Source organism: Phalaenopsis equestris, unplaced genomic scaffold, assembly GCF_001263595.1.
Source record: "Phalaenopsis equestris unplaced genomic scaffold, ASM126359v1 Scaffold000364, whole genome shotgun sequence".
NCBI lineage: Eukaryota > Viridiplantae > Streptophyta > Magnoliopsida > Asparagales > Orchidaceae > Phalaenopsis > Phalaenopsis equestris.
Window position 1 is genome coordinate 101164 of NW_018164806.1, and position 17569 is coordinate 118732.

Sequence of the window (17569 nt, forward strand, 5' to 3'; positions counted from 1 at the left end):
CAGCACATGATTCCCCTCACAGCTCCCCTAAATTAAGTCATTTAAAAAACACTAAGTACGGACACTAATTAATTTCCAGCATTAACACTCATAAACATGTAATTATGATTAATCTATGGCTGCAACATGCTTTCCCACTTCATCAAATTATCCACCGCACCTCCAATTCGGCCAAGATTCTCATATGAACAAAGCTCATTTGAGTTGACTCGGCACATTTTCTACCCTTTCAAAATACAATTAACAATCTCGACTGAGCAAAACATTGAACCGGCCGGCGGCTCACATGAGCGTAACTCATCCAATAACTTCTCTGGAGTTAATCTTAATCATATAATTAATATAAACTTAGACTTTCATGCATTAATTACGTGGTTAAAGCAAGCCCAACGTGATTAACAAAATGCTCATGATTAATTAATATCACGATCATAATCACCATCATCACCATCTAATAACAAATCCTTCAACTCGTATGGAATTCGATGGCTTCTACCGGACAAGAAGAAGCTCTCATGAGTGGGATTAGAATTAATTAAGACATCCACCTCCACACTGAAGGTTGCACGCACGGGTCTGTGGTCGGAGTGCTTGGATTCACATCTATCATATCTAGTCTCATTTAATCCCCTACCATGCCAAAGTATGCGGTCGCACCTGCATATATATTAATTTATATTATTTTTAATTAAATGTTTAATTTAATTATGTATATGATTAGAAGTTATAGGAGACTGATGATGCATGGGAGGGAACTAACCATGCGGGTGCTCGTTTTTTCTTGCATTTTATGCCTTGGAGACTCCCATAATATTCATCAGAATTGGAGTGATATTTGTATGTGGGGGAGAAGTTGATGGCTCCTTCACGCCAGCCTTTGAATGCTCCATCCTCTATCTCAACTTTCAACTGCACATTTAAATTATTAATAGTGATATTTTTGATGTGATATATTAAATATTTGAGTCTTGTAAATATACAAATCTAAATTGATGTTGAGAGTTGATTTGGGGAGATGTTTAGTGGGCTTTTCTCTTATATTTTAGTGGACAAATTACAAAGATAATTTTTTTGGTTATTCGTTTTACATATTTCTAAGGCCCATATATGTATACACTTAATAGATATTGGTGTTTAAGCAAAAATTCAATTGAGAAGCTAGCATTCTCAGTAGAATAAGGTATGAATAAAGATGGAAAAAATACTACGTCTAGATACGTTGGTGTGCAGACGACAACATAGATTTGATTATGCAATTGTGCACCGTGGCCTAGTCAAATTCACGCTACCGTTCATCACATTCAGACTACACACATAATATTTTCTACAAAAGATGAAGCCAAATAAAAGGTAATAATCTTGGTTTTCTTTAATTACTAAATTTACTTTCTGATGTCCCCTTCTATCACAGGTCAGTGCATGTGATTTTTTTTTTGTAAATTTAAAATAATAGTGTCGCAGACGAATCCACAAATTCACGCCGTCGTCCGTACATTCAGACTAATCACATAATATTTTCTCACAAAAATGAACCTAAATGAAAGGTAATAATATTAATTGGTCTTCCTTAGTTAAGTTACTTTGTCATGCCCCCTTAATATATTTTAGTCCTTATGGATTATTATTTTGTTGTTATATCTAACATTACGATTTTAATTTTTATTAAAAATATCAATCATGTATTTCTATGTTTTGTTTCCAAAGAATAAAATAGCCTTTAACATTTTTAAGACAAAAGTTAAGAATATATGCAATAAAATAAAAAAAACACGCACGGGTCTGTGGTCGGAGTGCTTGGATTCACATCTATCATATCTAGTCTCATTTAATCCCCTACCATGCCAAAGTATGCGGTCGCACCTGCATATATATTAATTTATATTATTTTTAATTAAATGTTTAATTTAATTATGTATATGATTAGAAGTTATAGGAGACTGATGATGCATGGGAGGGAACTAACCATGCGGGTGCTCGTTTTTTCTTGCATTTTATGCCTTGGAGACTCCCATAATATTCATCAGAATTGGAGTGATATTTGTATGTGGGGGAGAAGTTGATGGCTCCTTCACGCCAGCCTTTGAATGCTCCATCCTCTATCTCAACTTTCAACTGCACATTTAAATTATTAATAGTGATATTTTTGATGTGATATATTAAATATTTGAGTCTTGTAAATATACAAATCTAAATTGATGTTGAGAGTTGATTTGGGGAGATGTTTAGTGGGCTTTTCTCTTATATTTTAGTGGACAAATTACAAAGATAATTTTTTGGTTATTCGTTTTACATATTTCTAAAGCCCATATATGTATACACTTAATAGATATTGGAGTTTAAGCAAAAATTCAATTGAGAAGCTAGCATTCTCAGTAGAATAATGTATGAATAAAGATGGAAAAAATACTACGTCTAGACACGTTGATGTGCAGACGACAACATAGATTTGACTACGCTATTGTGCACAATGGCCTAGTCAAATTCACGCTACTGTTCATCACATTCGGACTACACACATAATATTTTCTACAAAAGATGAAGCCAAATAAAAAGGAAATAATCTCGGATTTCTTTAATTACTAAATTTACTTTCTGATGTCCCCTTCTATCACAGGTCAGTGCATGTGATTTTTTTTTTGTAAATTTAAAATAATAGTGTCGCAGACGAATCCACAAATTCACGCCGTCGTCCGTACATTCAGACTAATCACATAATATTTTCTCACAAAAATGAACCTAAATGAAAGGTAATAATATTAATTGGTCTTCCTTAGTTAAGTTACTTTGTCATACCCCCTTTAATATAATTTAGTCCTTATGGATTATTATTTTGTTGTTATATCTAAAATTACGATTTTAATTTTTATTAAAAATATCAATAATATATTTCTATGTTTTGTTTCCAAAGAATAAAATAGCCTTTAACATTTTTAAGACAAAAGTTAAGAATATATGCAATAAAATAAAAAAAAAGAATTACATATATATACCTGATCATTCTCCAACAAAACGTTCCATTCCTTCTGCAATACCAAGTGCCGCGTCTCGTCCTCGGGCATGGAGATTCTATAGTTCAAGTCACCAAGCAAAATTACTCGCCTGTATTAACATTTAACTACTTATTAATTAGCAGTTTAATCACTTTGTTAAGCATGCAACTTGTTATTTTTAATTTCAGATTGCTGACATGTGAGAGAGATGTCAATGGTGTTTTATTGTAAGATAAGAGGCTACTAGCTCTGGTCAGTGTAATGGTTTTAGGTAAAATGACACGATTGATCCCATTAAAATCAGTTATTTGTCAGATTAGTTTATGTGCAAGTGGATTAATTGCAAGTGGATTAATTAAGTACTTATTTTCTGCAATTTAAATAAATTTTTTTTTCTGATGTCGATATAGAACATGATTTCATCTAAATTTGCAAGTAGTGATTTGTACGATTGTTGCTTCAAATGGATCTTAAAATAATAAACTATTATGTGGATTCAAATCGCTTAGGATATTTTAAGTTTTATGCATTGAATAGTGAAGATATTGGAATTAGTTAGTTAAAATTAGTGGGATATATATATATATATATATATATATATATATATATATGTATTTAATATATACTTAGCTAATATGTTAATATTATAATCATATCGAAACATATACATAAAAATATGTACGTCACGTTAAAAAGAATTAATATTATTCAAGTTTTTAATATGATATTAAGCATTTAGATGTTCTATAAATAAATAAACAAAGTTTAGGTGTAGGTAAATCATCTTTAAAATAAAGGTGATTTTGCACATAAAGTTTATTTTTTAAAGTTGTGAGTATGTCTCGTCGACAAAAATGTCGGGTGTATTAGATCTACTCTAATTAAATTTGTTTATAGTCCTACGAGAAAATATTACATTTGTCATCTGGACGCGATCAACCACACATCTGATTTAACAAATCTGGTTCACCAAATATAATATTTTCTCCAGTCTTATACAACGATTAAAAAAGAAATATAGATAGAGAGTGAGAGAGATTATAAATTTATCATCTATTTATATCTTATTCACTTCGTATTATTTTAATGTCTAAATCACATTAAAACATATGTATGAAAAGATATAGTTTATTTTAAATATGCCAATATTAATGATATTTTTGAAGTGTTTGAAAAATTTTAAATAATATATAAATAAATGTAAAGATTGAAATGCTGGATTTATACATACATACATACATACATACATATATATGTATAAGAATTATTTGACACACATGTAAATCAAGCTTGAAAATATATGACGAATCAGTTTATCTTCATTATTAGGTCATTGAGGAACTTCCATGACAGAGATTTCTAACAAAATAATAATTGCGACCTATTGTTTTTGTGGGTGACAATTGATTTTGAAAATTCTTATCACAATCTCAAGCTAATTAATTTTTGTATTAAATTTGTCCTTTAATTCTTATCATCAAGTCGAATTATTCATTACATAAACGTGCAAGAAAATATAATAATGTATTATAGTTTTGGGGGAGCCACGACAAAAAATACACAAAGTAAGTTGTTATGATTATTTTTCTAAGATTTACGTTTATAAATCTCTATCATGAATGCTATGAGACCATGCATTTATACAATGCATCGTCTAGATAAATCATCCCTCAAAAAAAGTTTTTTTTAAATCATTGAATTTACTTTAAAATAAATGCAATATATATTTTGATTGATTTCTCATTTTATTCTGATGTACTAAAAAAATCCTCCATTTTTGTTGGAGTTTGAAGTTTGGCTTTGAAAACCAAAAATAAAGAGAAAGAAAAAGAAATCAATTATGATTTCTCTTGTATTTAATCCATCTGCTTGAAGCTTAAGATTCGTAATTAGGTGAAATAATCCCATCATTAAATAACTCACTGATGGTCATTTATCTTTCTTGGCAAATGAAGAGCCGGCCCTGAGGGGAATATAGTTCTGGAGAATATCTCCATGGCGTTCGAACTCCTATGCATCCCATCCCCCTGTCTTTCTCCCGAAGCCAAATGGCAGCACACCACGCAGAAGCTTGTTTCATGCAGTAAGAACCTAACCGAAACTGACCCCTGCATGCAAAACAATTGTAATTTTGTCTAAACATTTTATATAATTGATGTCACTATAGAATTACTTAACAAACCAAATAGTTATATTGTATTGATAGAATAATTTACCTTATTCCCGAGGCAGCCCATGATTCCGCAGCCTACGCAGGAGACGCTTGGATGATGAATGAATGGCAGAAGCCATTTTCTGAGCCATACAGAAACCAATATCCCCACCATCTGTTTGCTTATAATACAGCCAAACGTATTAGCACCTTTGCCTTCCTTTGACTTTGACACGGATATCCTGTTCAGTGTTTTTCTGATTAATGAGCTCCACTTCATCGAAATCCTGCTTTTCTCTGACCCTAATATGTTCCTGGCGCTTAGAGGAACCACCTCCTGAAATCTGCAACAATCAAAATTTGGCTCAGTGATTTTTAGTGTTTATTGATAAATACACATAGTTCAAATTATTACCCAATAACGTAGATGTCGTAGGAATTGTTCTTTGTGTCCAGCCAATCCTCCAAGTTAAGATCATCGCTTGGAGGGATGCCACCAACGTTCCATGTGCTCGCAAATAATCTAATTTAAATTCATACATGATTCAACAATTATTAGCTTTTTTCTAGGATATATTATTATTGAATGAATTCACCTGAACTTGTGAGTTTGCTTTTCTTCAGCAAATCCAATTTTGGAGCTGATCAATTCGTCCGGACTCAAACTTAGCGGATCACTTGGGCTAGGGAAGTCGCCAACAAAGGAGTTGCTGAACAATGGCCTTCGAAGCAGCTTATTGGCCACCAATCTTGGCCACATGATCTATCAAACATACACGCATGATTACTTGTTAATCAATCCATGGCTACAGAGAGAAAGATTAGCCGTAGATGGACACAGAGAGAGATAGAGAGATCAGAGAGATGTACCTCTCCTTTGAATTGGCTTTCCGTCATGTATTTTAGTTTTGGTGGCGGCCGGACTGGTGGGTTAAGAGGAGCTTGTGCATTGCAAGAGTACTACATATATAATGGAGGCTAGTTTATTAATTAAAGCCGAGTAAATTTCATGTTTGTCGTACTATTTCTGCTTATCGGTTTCTTGCGTGGGAGCAGAGGCACAGTTTTGCTCAATGGGATATTTACATGCATACCATACAATTTTTTTGTATTTACATATTTGAAATACAAGCATTTATATTTAGATGTGCATATCACCCAAATTTTTAATACCATATCAAAAATATCATCTAATTTTAAAAAAAAATAAAAAACGCATTTTCATGCATAGAACCAAAGTTTTATAAGTTTAAATATTAAATTTTAATTGTGTGGTATTTATGTAAATTTCCCAATTTTAATTTACATTCATGAAACGACTTACCGACCTATGATTTGGTGGTTCATATGCGCGGACTTATTTTATAGTCATGATGAATTCGAGCACTTATCTTCCCACTAAACTATATATTAATTCTTTATAGTAAAATCAATTAATTTTTTTCAATTTTCTGTTAATTTTAAGTCTTATCATTTTAATATATAATTTATGAGAATATATTTTTTTATTTTTTTATTTTAAAAAAAATTAAATAATGCAGGATATGTCATGATGGCTTAGCTCCTTGTTGACCAACCTACTACGCCATTCATAAAAAATGTCCACTTGAAGAATATAATTGAGAGAACTGGACCATATGTGTGTACGCCAGCCAATATAAATGCACGAATATTCTTTGTTGGTACATATATAAGATAAAATTTGTTATTTAACGTTCTTAACTGCAATTGAATTAGTTTACCGCTAAGTTTATTAGTTTAATATGCATAATGCTGCGTCCTGAGTTTATTATAAAGAAGTTGAATCATCTTAATATTTAATTAGAATTTTTCTCACACACAATGGATAAGAACGGATAGATATAGAAATCTTAAGTTTAATATGCATAATGCTGCGTCCTGAGTTTATTAAAAAGAAGTTGAATCATCTTAATATTTAATTAGAGTTTTTCTCACATACAATGGATAAGAACGGATAGATATAGAAATCTTAAATAGATTTTAGGAATCGTTATTTTCTCAGTAAGTTTAGAAAACTTTCACTGAAATATGGGCGGTCAACATAAAGTTATACGTTGTCCATGTTCCGCCTGTCCGGACATCCAATCATGAGAGTCCACATCGGCACAACAATGACATGATCTCCAATGGCTAAACATCAAAACGTATTATTTTCTCCATCAAAAAACATCGTAACATGTTAATAGATTGGTGCATGCTATTATGAATACATCCTGAAAGATGAAAGTTGTTGTCCACACCATATAAACTCTTCCATAAGCATGTGTATTTATATGGAAACCAAATTAATAGTTTAATTAGACTAATGATTATCACTTATATCTTCTATTTGAGCTCTCATGACAATCTTTGTGTTACTGATTATGGTTGAATTCAACTGCATGGGTGAATTTATTATAGGGTCACTATAGGCATTTGTTTCTATTGGCTTGGGTTAGCCACTGAGTTACTTCATCAGATGATCAGACTCTTTCTTAATCTTTTTTATTCCATGATTTGAATATTTAAGAAAAGATAAAATAAATGCAAACTCATTGAGAAAAAAAAATATTAATACAAATATATATATATATATATATATATATATATATATATATATATATATACACACACACATACATACATACATACAAAAAAATACATAAGTATGTAGGTTTTCATCTTTTTATTAACATTATTTTGCAAATTTCATTATAATTTATATTCTGTAGAGTATTAGAGCTTTAGATTTCATAATTTACATAAACCCCTCTCCTCTCTTTAAAGAAAAAATTAGGGGTGGCCCAAAAAACAATAAAATTTTGCCAAATTGCTCGTAGTAAAGTACCTTTGAGAGATCTACACTTGAAGCCCTGAGAGGAGGGCTTCTTGTAGGATATAGTGACCCTTTTTTTGGTATTATTAAAGCCCGAAGGCAATATTATATAATGTCAAAAATAGTTGAATAAAAGAAAAAGATTTGAGGCTTTTCTATATGGTATACAATGCACACCAAAGCCTAAAAAAAAAGATACATGTATACCAAAAAAGACAAATAAAGTCAGAGATCCTATGAAGAAGAAAATGCATAAAAACATAGAAAAAGAAGACCCAACAGTCTTTTTGTCCAGTAGTTTAAAGCTTCAGCTCAGCAAGGAATAACATCACCACAGGATACTAACACCAGACATTATGTAAGTAAACTCTCTAAAAACACCATCAAAATGCAAGAAGTCCATCAAAATATAAGAAACAATGGTGAATACCACCACCAAAATGTGGGATACCGTCATGAATAACATCACAAAAATACAGAAATAACATTATACCACCAGACGGCATACAGAGAGGTCGGTAAGTAAACCCATCAATAACATCACAAACATATTGGATATAAACGTGAATAACACCAGGAAAAGTAGGATACAACCGTCAATAACACCACCAAATAGTATGCAGAGAGCCCGGGAAGCAAACTTATCAATAACATTACCAGATAATATGCAGAGAGACATGAGACAACCTCAAATGTCACCACCAAAATGCAGAGTAGAGCCGTCAAAAACACCATCAAAACACATGATACATCCATCAATAACGCCAACAAATAGAATCCACAGGGCTCAAGAAGCAAACTGGTCAATAACACCATAAAAAGACATGATACAACCGTGAATAACACCACTGAAATGCGAGGTCGAGCCATTAGTAACACCACCAAAACACGTAAATACACCGCCATACAGTAAGTATAGAGCCCCCAATAACACCACCGAATCCAGTAGTCTCCATGAAACCCCAAAGAATGATATAATTTCTTGTAACAGAGAAACCAAACACAGTGACAGGAAGAAGAATGACTATAGTAATAATACAGTAGCAAACCAAATGAATGCAGCAGAGAAAAGTATTCCAGGTTCCCAACTAAATAGTGGCGCTCGATAAGAAAGTGGTGAGATTGAGAAGATGAGACAGCAACATAGACTAAGCAAAGCTAGAGAAGAAAACTTGGAGGAGTATAAATTTTTTCCAAGAATATCATTTGTAAGACCAAAAGGATAATAAAGTAGTAGAAAAGAGCACAACCAACAAAACCGAAAGAAGGGATTTTAGCCTCTAATGTAAGGGTCCAGAAGATATCCATACAGTAATAATTTCAGCCCTCGAGGAGGATGTACTCTAATTTCCACACCCAAATGGCCCCTCCTTGTCAACCAGTCAGCTTTTGAGTTCACATATCTATAAATAAAACTTCAATTGATGTTAAGCATATGTAAATCAATAATATTCCAAATCATGTTTAAACAAGATATTAAGTTCCAATTAAGCTTATTTTTCTTAGTATATACTCTATGATAAGTGCAGAATCTGTTTCAGTTCAACTACCATCTACATTAACCTTTACCCAACCACAAGAAGGGGGATGCCAATGTATCAATGTAGGCCTCCAACCCTCCCTAGGATGAGCTAAGGGAGTAGTAGCAGTAATGCATAAACAAGCTATAGAGAAAAGAGCAAAAATATAAGCCACATTCACATTAGGGTAGGGAGGTGACACCGCATATTTGGTGTTATTTTTTGCAGGCCAAATAAACACAAATACCATAAGACAAAAAAAAAAACCCAACTTTTTATCATTGAAAATACTAGTCTTCCAAGCCAAAATTAAATCTTCCACACATCTCCATGAGCTAGCAGGTACACCAAAGTGCCTCCTAATTGGGACCACACTTCCCGAGAAAAAGTACATTGAAAAAATAAATGAAATTCATTTTCTAAGCCCTTTTACACAGTGGGCATTGGGAGGTCAACCTCAATCCCTTTAATTTTAAAATATCATCAAAGAGCAACAACTTGTGGAAATTTCACCATAGAAAAAAAGGAACCAAATGGGGATAAAAAGGCATCCCAAATCATAGTGCCCCACTTCCAATTATTAAAGCTATGGAGATTCAAGTACAACATTTGAGCAAGAAAAGTGCAGTTTTTAATTTTTCACATAGGGGAATCCTTCTTATTCACATTTATTGGGATTTTGGAGATCACCTTAGCTTTATCACCAACAAATTCATTTAACCTGCGTATATTTTGTTGCCCTTCTAGCCAAAAATTGGAAATCATCAAATTATCAGAAAGCAAAGAGTGGGAGTGATCGCCTAAGCCATCCACCCCCAATAATCATGTCAATATCTAAATAAATGAATTTATTTGCATTTAATCTAGCCTTTAGACCCAATAAATGAATTTAATTGCATTTATTCTAGCCTTTAGAATATCTTTCCAGATTTTGGAATCACCAATCTTCCAACACACTAAAGCAACATGAGTGGAAGTGCAGTATTTCAGATGAAGAAGTTTAGCCCAAAGTGATTCCTCAGCTCTGAATTTAAACCAATGTTTGAACATGTTAATTTCAACAATGCTATTAAGGCTCTTAAAACCAAGGCCATACCTTCACTTACAAACTTTATCCCAAGAAGCCTAGATCTTTTTGTTGCCACCACCCACCCAAAGGAACTTGTTAAAAGTCCTCTCCATTGCAGCTATATTGACTTTACTAAAATAGTTTACTGTCAACAAACTGAGGATCAAGAAAACATTACATCTTGTAAACACAGAAGTACGAGCGTGCGTGTAGTGCGGTCCACACTGTCATCCACACATCCGTCAGCTAAACTTAATATTTTGGTCAAATTATGAAGAGGAGTGTCTAAATTTTTGGAATTAGGATAAGAAGCAAAAAAAAAAAAAAAAGGAGCACATTTGCCCCCTTGGGGGGCACATATATTTTGCATATGCGTCCCCATAGGGGGCCTTTATGCCTTTATTTTTTATAAATTAAGTTAAATTATATTATAATACTATTACTATAATTATTACTATAAATATTATTATAAATATTATTATTATTTATAATATACTATTACTATAAATATTATTATTAATATTATTATAAATATTATTATTATTTATAATATACATTAACAAAAATATTAAAAATTAACTAATCAAAAGAAATACAAGAGAACAAATTAAATTAACTAAAAAATTGTAAAATTAGTAAAATTTATTTTATATTCAAATATTTGCGTAACAAAATATTTACAAAAAAAAAAAAACAAACTCTTACGTTAGAGCTTTAACACAAATATCAAACCGCAAGGCCCCTGTAGATCAACTTTTGTTATTCCACATTGGCTATCTTTCACTATTGTGAAATGATAATCAGCAAATGCTCCAAGGAGATTTAGTGGAGAATAAAATTGTGGTGTATCGAAATACATGCCTTCATCATAAATAGACACATACATGAGAATGTTCTGAAAATTTAAATCCAAGTCTCCACTAATATTGGTTCTCTACTGCAAGTCAAATGATGGAGCCTCAAATATTGATAGTACTTTATATCCAAAAGATCTTGCATAGCTGGAGGGTCTTGAGGTTCTCGTAAATACTGATTGGGCTGGATAAGCAGATGTCTATGGATATTTTTGCTCTTGTGTTTCTTGAAATAAAGATCTTTGTGTTTTGCTAATCGCAGAACTCCTTGGAGCATTAGCTAGTTATCTTCTCGCAGTAGTGGAAGACGATCGACGTGGAGCGTCAGAGGTTGCTTTACAGGGGTCTTGCAATTTGACATTTGTGCTATTCCACCCAACGTACAAGATAATATTTTATTGTAAATATTTTGTCACGAGAATATTTGAATAAAAAATAAATTTTACGAATTTTACAATTTATTAGTTACTTTAATTTGTTCACTTATATTTCTTATGATTAATTAATTTTTAATGTTTTTGGTAATGTATAGAATAAATAATAATATTATTACTAGCACTAATAATAATAATATTTATAATAATAACATAAATTTAAAAAATAAAGAAATAAATAATAATAATATTTGCACTTAAATATTTCTCGTGCAAATCATGTTTTTTTAAGGACAAAAAATGGGCTCCATAACAAGGAAATATAAATTTCAAGAAGAAAAAAAAAATAAAAAACTTCATGTGTTGAAGCGTAGATTCTGCGAACATCAATGCTCGCTTATCTAAGTTTAAAAAAGTCTTAAGTTTAGTAAATGACAACTCAATATATCAATTTGGTATTTATAAAATGTTTGGGGATGTCATTCAAATTGTTTCTTATTTTATATCTTTTGCATTACAATATATTCTTTGTAGGTATAAATCTCAACAACTCAAAAAAATATTACATCAGGACTCCATACGTAAGGACTCCGCACGTAGAGTTAAGTGTGAAGTCCAAGTATTCCCCTAGTATTATTCAGGAGTTATTGTATGTTATTCATTTGTTATTGTGTTATGGGAATATTTCTGGTATTATAATAACACATCAACAACACTTGAATAACATACAATAACACCTGAATAACACAGGGGAATATTCACCAGTGTTATCAGATCGATTTTTTTCTCCACGTGTGGCGTGATTTCATTGGACTTCGCACGTAACTCTAAGTGCGGAGTCCTGATGCAATATATTTTTTCCAACAACTGGGTGCTTTACTAAAAATTTTGTCTCAAAAGTAATGCAAAGTATTTTTTTATAATAACAAATTTAATTTTTATTCTTGCTTGATTAATTGTATTCAAGTTAAAACATTTGTTTACAATGATTGAAAAGATAATTATGTATTGAATGCTTAAAATTTAATTTAATTTTTTATCATGATATTTTTATTGAAATTTAAATTATAGTAAATATGCTAGTTTTCTTATAGAATTTTCATAGAAAAAAGATTTTTAGATCTGCACCTTATTATGGGTAGGAGTTGCGCGCATAACGTTCAATGCAAGCTTTCAGAAAGCTTCTTGTACTTAACGCAAGTAATTCATAAATACGGCTTGCTTTTGGGTTGAAATTTAAGATTGATTAGTTGGAGGCATAAACTAAACCATTTGGAAAACATGGCATTTTACTTCTAAAAAAAAAATCTTGATGCTAATATTTACGGATTGTTGTATGCTAGAAGATTCACGACAATAGAGTAACAACTTATTATCTTTGTGTTGCACGAGAGTTCAACATACACTCAGATAAAAGAAAAAATCAGTATATACACTTGATACGTCATCAACGAATTGAGAAATAGCTTGAAGTTATAAGGAGCTGAAGTCCACCATCACTCTTGCTGCAATCGACCAAAGGGGACCATCATCGACTACCGTCGCCACCACCCTCCACTGATCCCTATGAGTCGTCGTTTGTTTCTTGCAATAAGTTCATTCGAACGTCAACGTTGTAATTCGAAAGACTTTGTAACCCTTCCCATTTATGGCATAAGTGGTCTCTATAATCATCAACTTATAGTAGATTTTTACAACTAGGTCAAACTCTATGATTTTTTTCCTCTTTCGAGTTTTCAACATAAAAACTTCAAGTGTCTCTACTGGTTGTTTTCCTTCATTTGAGTGTGTGTTTAATTCTCGTGTTATGCTAAGATGATAATCTATTATTCTACCACCGTGAATCTTCTAGCACACATCAACACTAGAAGTTTTTATGTCAAAAACCTGAAAAGAAAAAAAAAATCACAGGTCTGGCACAGCTGAAGAGATCTACTATAAACTCTAGATTACAAATACAATTCATTCTCCCGCAAGAGAGAAAGGGTTACACAATCTTCCGAGCTACAAAGTCGATGTGCGAATGAACTTGTTGTAAGAAGTGGCGGCCCATGCTGATCGACGACAGCCGACGAGTGATGATCGACAACGGTGGTTGGCGGCTATCGACCACTGGTGTTCGACGATGATTCGTGAATGATGGTCAGCGACGATCATCAATTGATGGTCGACGGTGGTCAACAGTGACAGCAGCGGTGCTGGACTTTAACTCTTTTTCAAAGTTTCATACTCTTTCTCAAGCCTCAAGCTCTCTTTAGGCTTCAAACACTCTCCCCCAGCCTCAATCTCCATTTTTTTCCCCTCATGAGAGGGATATGACTATATTTATAGAGTTCTGGGTACAACTAATGCATGCATATGAAACACTTACATTGGACGAGCAGGAGAGATTCCCTTAATCAGACGACGTTTGATGGACATTTGAGTATCTTATTGATATCAAAATTGAGTGATTTTTGGCTCATTAGATTTGTCTCACCAAGGCGCTCGATTCGATTATAACTATGCCAAATTCAGCAATTGTTTGATCTTCCAAATATGCCCGCTGGGCTTCAAAAAATGGTTTGATGACTCGATCTGAGCTTGATTTGACTTGGAGTGGATCCATGTTGGTACCGTTAGGTCCATTTGTCTTCTTGATATCAAAATTGAGTGATTTTTGGCACATTGGATTTGTCTCACCAAAGCGCTCGATTCGATTATAACTACGCCAGATTCAACAATTGTTTGATCTTCCAAATATGCCCGCTGGGCTTCCAAAAATGGTTTGATGACTCGATCTGAGCTTGATTTGACTTGGAGTGGATCCATGTTGGTACCGTTAGGTCCATTTCATCGAGCCGGTCAGCTTGAGTATGAGTTTGCTGAAATTGGAGTTCCGGATGACTCTTGATGAAAGTTTGAAAATTTTTTGTTTAAAAGAATGTCTCGAGATGCTCGTCACACCTCGAGATTCATGTTGGATGACAAAAATTTTTTGGAGGCATATCAGGCATAATAATTTTTAAGAAAATATATGGCTGAAATATTTTTTCCTTTTTTTTTATGTTTCTGCTCCGCACTGTTGCGTACAAACTAGTATTAATTTTTAGGTAAGCTAAAAGTAAAGATAAGCGCAAGTTGCCAAACTTTTTAATCCGAAGAATATCTAACAGCTTTTGAGGAGCTTATCCATTCACAAATTTGGTAAAATGCTCAACACAAATGAATCATAAATCGCTTTCTCTGCCAAATCTTTTATCACAATGTCAATCCAAAAGCATGCATTATAGGTACAATTAATTAGAATGCTCAACACAAATGAAGCATAAATCTCTCTCTGCCATCACACTATACTTTCTTTTTAATCCCTTAAGAGTGTCAATTCAAAAGCATGCATTATAGGATTAATTAATTAGATTAGAATACCTCACAAATGTCACATTACACAAACAACACAGCCTAAACAGTCTTCTCTAACAATGATGCAATAAATTATCATAAAAATCGACACAATGTGTCGTCATTGTTGAAGAATGCAAGCCACATACTAATTTGTTTATTTATATTTATGATGTGGTTTAGAGAGTAGGGAGCTGATTTGAAGAAGGCTGAACAAGTTGCAATTTCATAAAATTCAATGAGGAGGAAAAGAAATGACCACTTGGTCCTAAATAGTATGTATTCGTTGAATGACATACGACTATTATTAAAAAATAATAAAACGTTAGGAAGAAGAGGAGTTGTAATAATGGTGGGATTCTTACATTATAGTACACCATAAGATTGTAAATGCAAATTTCAAAGATTGAGTATTACAAATGAAACATTTTTGAAGTAGTTTATTAGAGATAAGTTAATAATGCTAGCGCACCGAGAAGAGGAAAGCTGAGAGGGAGGGAGAGAGAGAGAGAGGAAAAGCAATGGAACAAACTAACAGAGCTGTGCAATATCAACCTAGTTGATCTTTTAAAACAATTCATCCATATTATATTAATAAAAGGTACGGTAAGGCTGTATCATACAACAAATAAGAAGATGGGCATCACAAGGGAAAGAGAATAATAAAGAAAATACCGATAACATGGAGTGCACTAGAGTTTTGATTAGCCAACATATCAAGTTAGTTTGAGGATCAAATGAGGGAGATGATCAGAGAGACACTTCTACAAAAAGTAGATCATGGTTCTCGTGGGCCAAAGAGTTGATCCAAATTCCAAAAAACTTCCCTCCTCGACACTAAACACAAACAATATGAGATTCATCACCCTAAAGACACCGGATTTGCGCCTTAGGGTTGAAACAGATAAGGACGTATGAACGTTTGATGACTAACTCCTCCTGATAGTGTTTTTTGTCAACAAACATTAGAGGAAAAGCTGTTAAAACCAGTAGAAAACTGATGAATTATTTAATATATGAAAATTTAAACTAATTTCAAGTGGCTTATCACAGATTTCCTACAGATTAAGCAGTGGCTTTCTTATAAAACCTTTTTCCTCGCATCCATCAATTCATAACAAATTATAAACTGATAGCTACAAGGCGTCAGAAAGTCAGCTTGTTGTTTCTTCTAGGTTAATAACCGACGTTTAAATCTGTTGATTGTTAAGCTATTAATAACCTACGTGCTGATTGTTAGATACGGTGGAGCCCGATCCACTATGCTTGGGCGATTACTTTGTTTTGGAGAGTCATGCCTCTTCACAAGTAACTGCTCCCGCTCCTCACGTTTCGGGAATTGGGGCCCGCTCCCGCTCCTGCTCCCGCCCCCGTGAAGTGAAGCATCCAGTCGCGAATCGTAGGTGCCAACCGCTTCCGCCTTCCTTTTTTATGAAGCGAAGCATCTCTTCGCTCCCTCTAGTTCGTGATAAAAGCCTTCAGATGACTCTCCTTGCAGTAGAGAAGTCACATTTTGAGTTCTTCTTCGGTTTCCTCAGGATAGAGGAAGGAAAGTGCGAGAAGTAGTTCTTTGCAGCAGAAGAAACAAGAAAGAAGAAGAAGAAGATTGTTCTCCCTTTGCTTCTTCTTGGTGGCTTGTGTTAGAAAAGAAATTGAGTCTATTTCTCTTGTAAGTTTATCTTCTTCAGTGTATCTCGATGTAAAGTTACTTTGGTGTATCTCAATGTAGAGAGAGAAGAACAGAGAAAGAAAAAGAGAGAGCAACGAAGTGGAAGTGCGAGATTCCTCTTCTAAGTCGAGGTGATCTACTGGTGTAAATTCCTCAAGTAGTTAAATCCTCAGCAACTCCTTGGACGCAAGCAATTTGCCGAATCACGTAATTCTGTGTGTTCCACTGTTGTTTTCTGGTGTGAATTTTCTCGTGTTATTTTTGCTTCTTCAATCGTTCTTCTATTTGATATATATATATATATCACATCAACTGTTATAGTTCATTAGTCTCGCAACAACAATTAGTATCAGAGCTTTGTTCAGATCTGAGGAAGAATGATGGCTGCAGATGAAGTAAAGGTTTCAGGGATCGAGAAATTTGATGACACAGATTTTGGTTGTTGGAGGATGCAGATAAAGGATTACCTCTATGGGAAGAAACTTCATCTTCCGTTATTGGGGAAAAGACCTGATAGGATGGATGAGGCTGAATGAAATTTGTTGGATTGACAAGTTCTGGGGGTTATTCGATTGACCCTATTGAGGTCCGTTGCATACAACATCGTCAAGGAGAGGACGCTGCAGATCTCATGGGAGCCTTATCAGGTATGTATGAAAAATCATTGGCGAATAACAATGTATACTTATTGAAGAAGTTATTCAATTTGAAGATGGCAGAATGT

General features: G+C 33.3%; 1 protein-coding gene across 1 annotated transcript; it reads right to left on the bottom strand.

The window, feature by feature from the left end:
• Positions 1 to 392: 392 nt before the first annotated feature.
• LOC110026336 (type IV inositol polyphosphate 5-phosphatase 9-like) lies at positions 393 to 6205 on the bottom strand. Its single transcript, XM_020727229.1, has 8 exons — positions 6013 to 6205; positions 5739 to 5905; positions 5558 to 5665; positions 5207 to 5486; positions 4914 to 5098; positions 2991 to 3099; positions 1964 to 2112; positions 393 to 657 (listed from the first exon to the last, which is right to left on the bottom strand). The coding sequence occupies exons 1-8, from the start codon at positions 6037 to 6039 to the stop codon at positions 414 to 416; spliced, it is 1269 nt and encodes a 422-aa protein (XP_020582888.1). The 5' UTR covers positions 6040 to 6205; the 3' UTR covers positions 393 to 413.
• Positions 6206 to 17569: the final 11364 nt, after the last annotated feature.

Bases quoted from the DNA above. Each gene is read 5' to 3' on its own strand.
- LOC110026336 (XM_020727229.1), bottom strand. From the start codon at position 6,039: ATGACGGAAAGCCAATTCAAAGGAGAG. The intron at 5,487-5,557 runs GTAATAATTTGA...TGATTGTTGCAG, and splicing joins TACGACATCTACGTTATTGG to ATTTCAGGAGGTGGTTCCTC. The intron at 658-1,963 runs GTTAGTTCCCTC...ATATATATGCAG, and splicing joins AAAAAACGAGCACCCGCATG to GTGCGACCGCATACTTTGGC.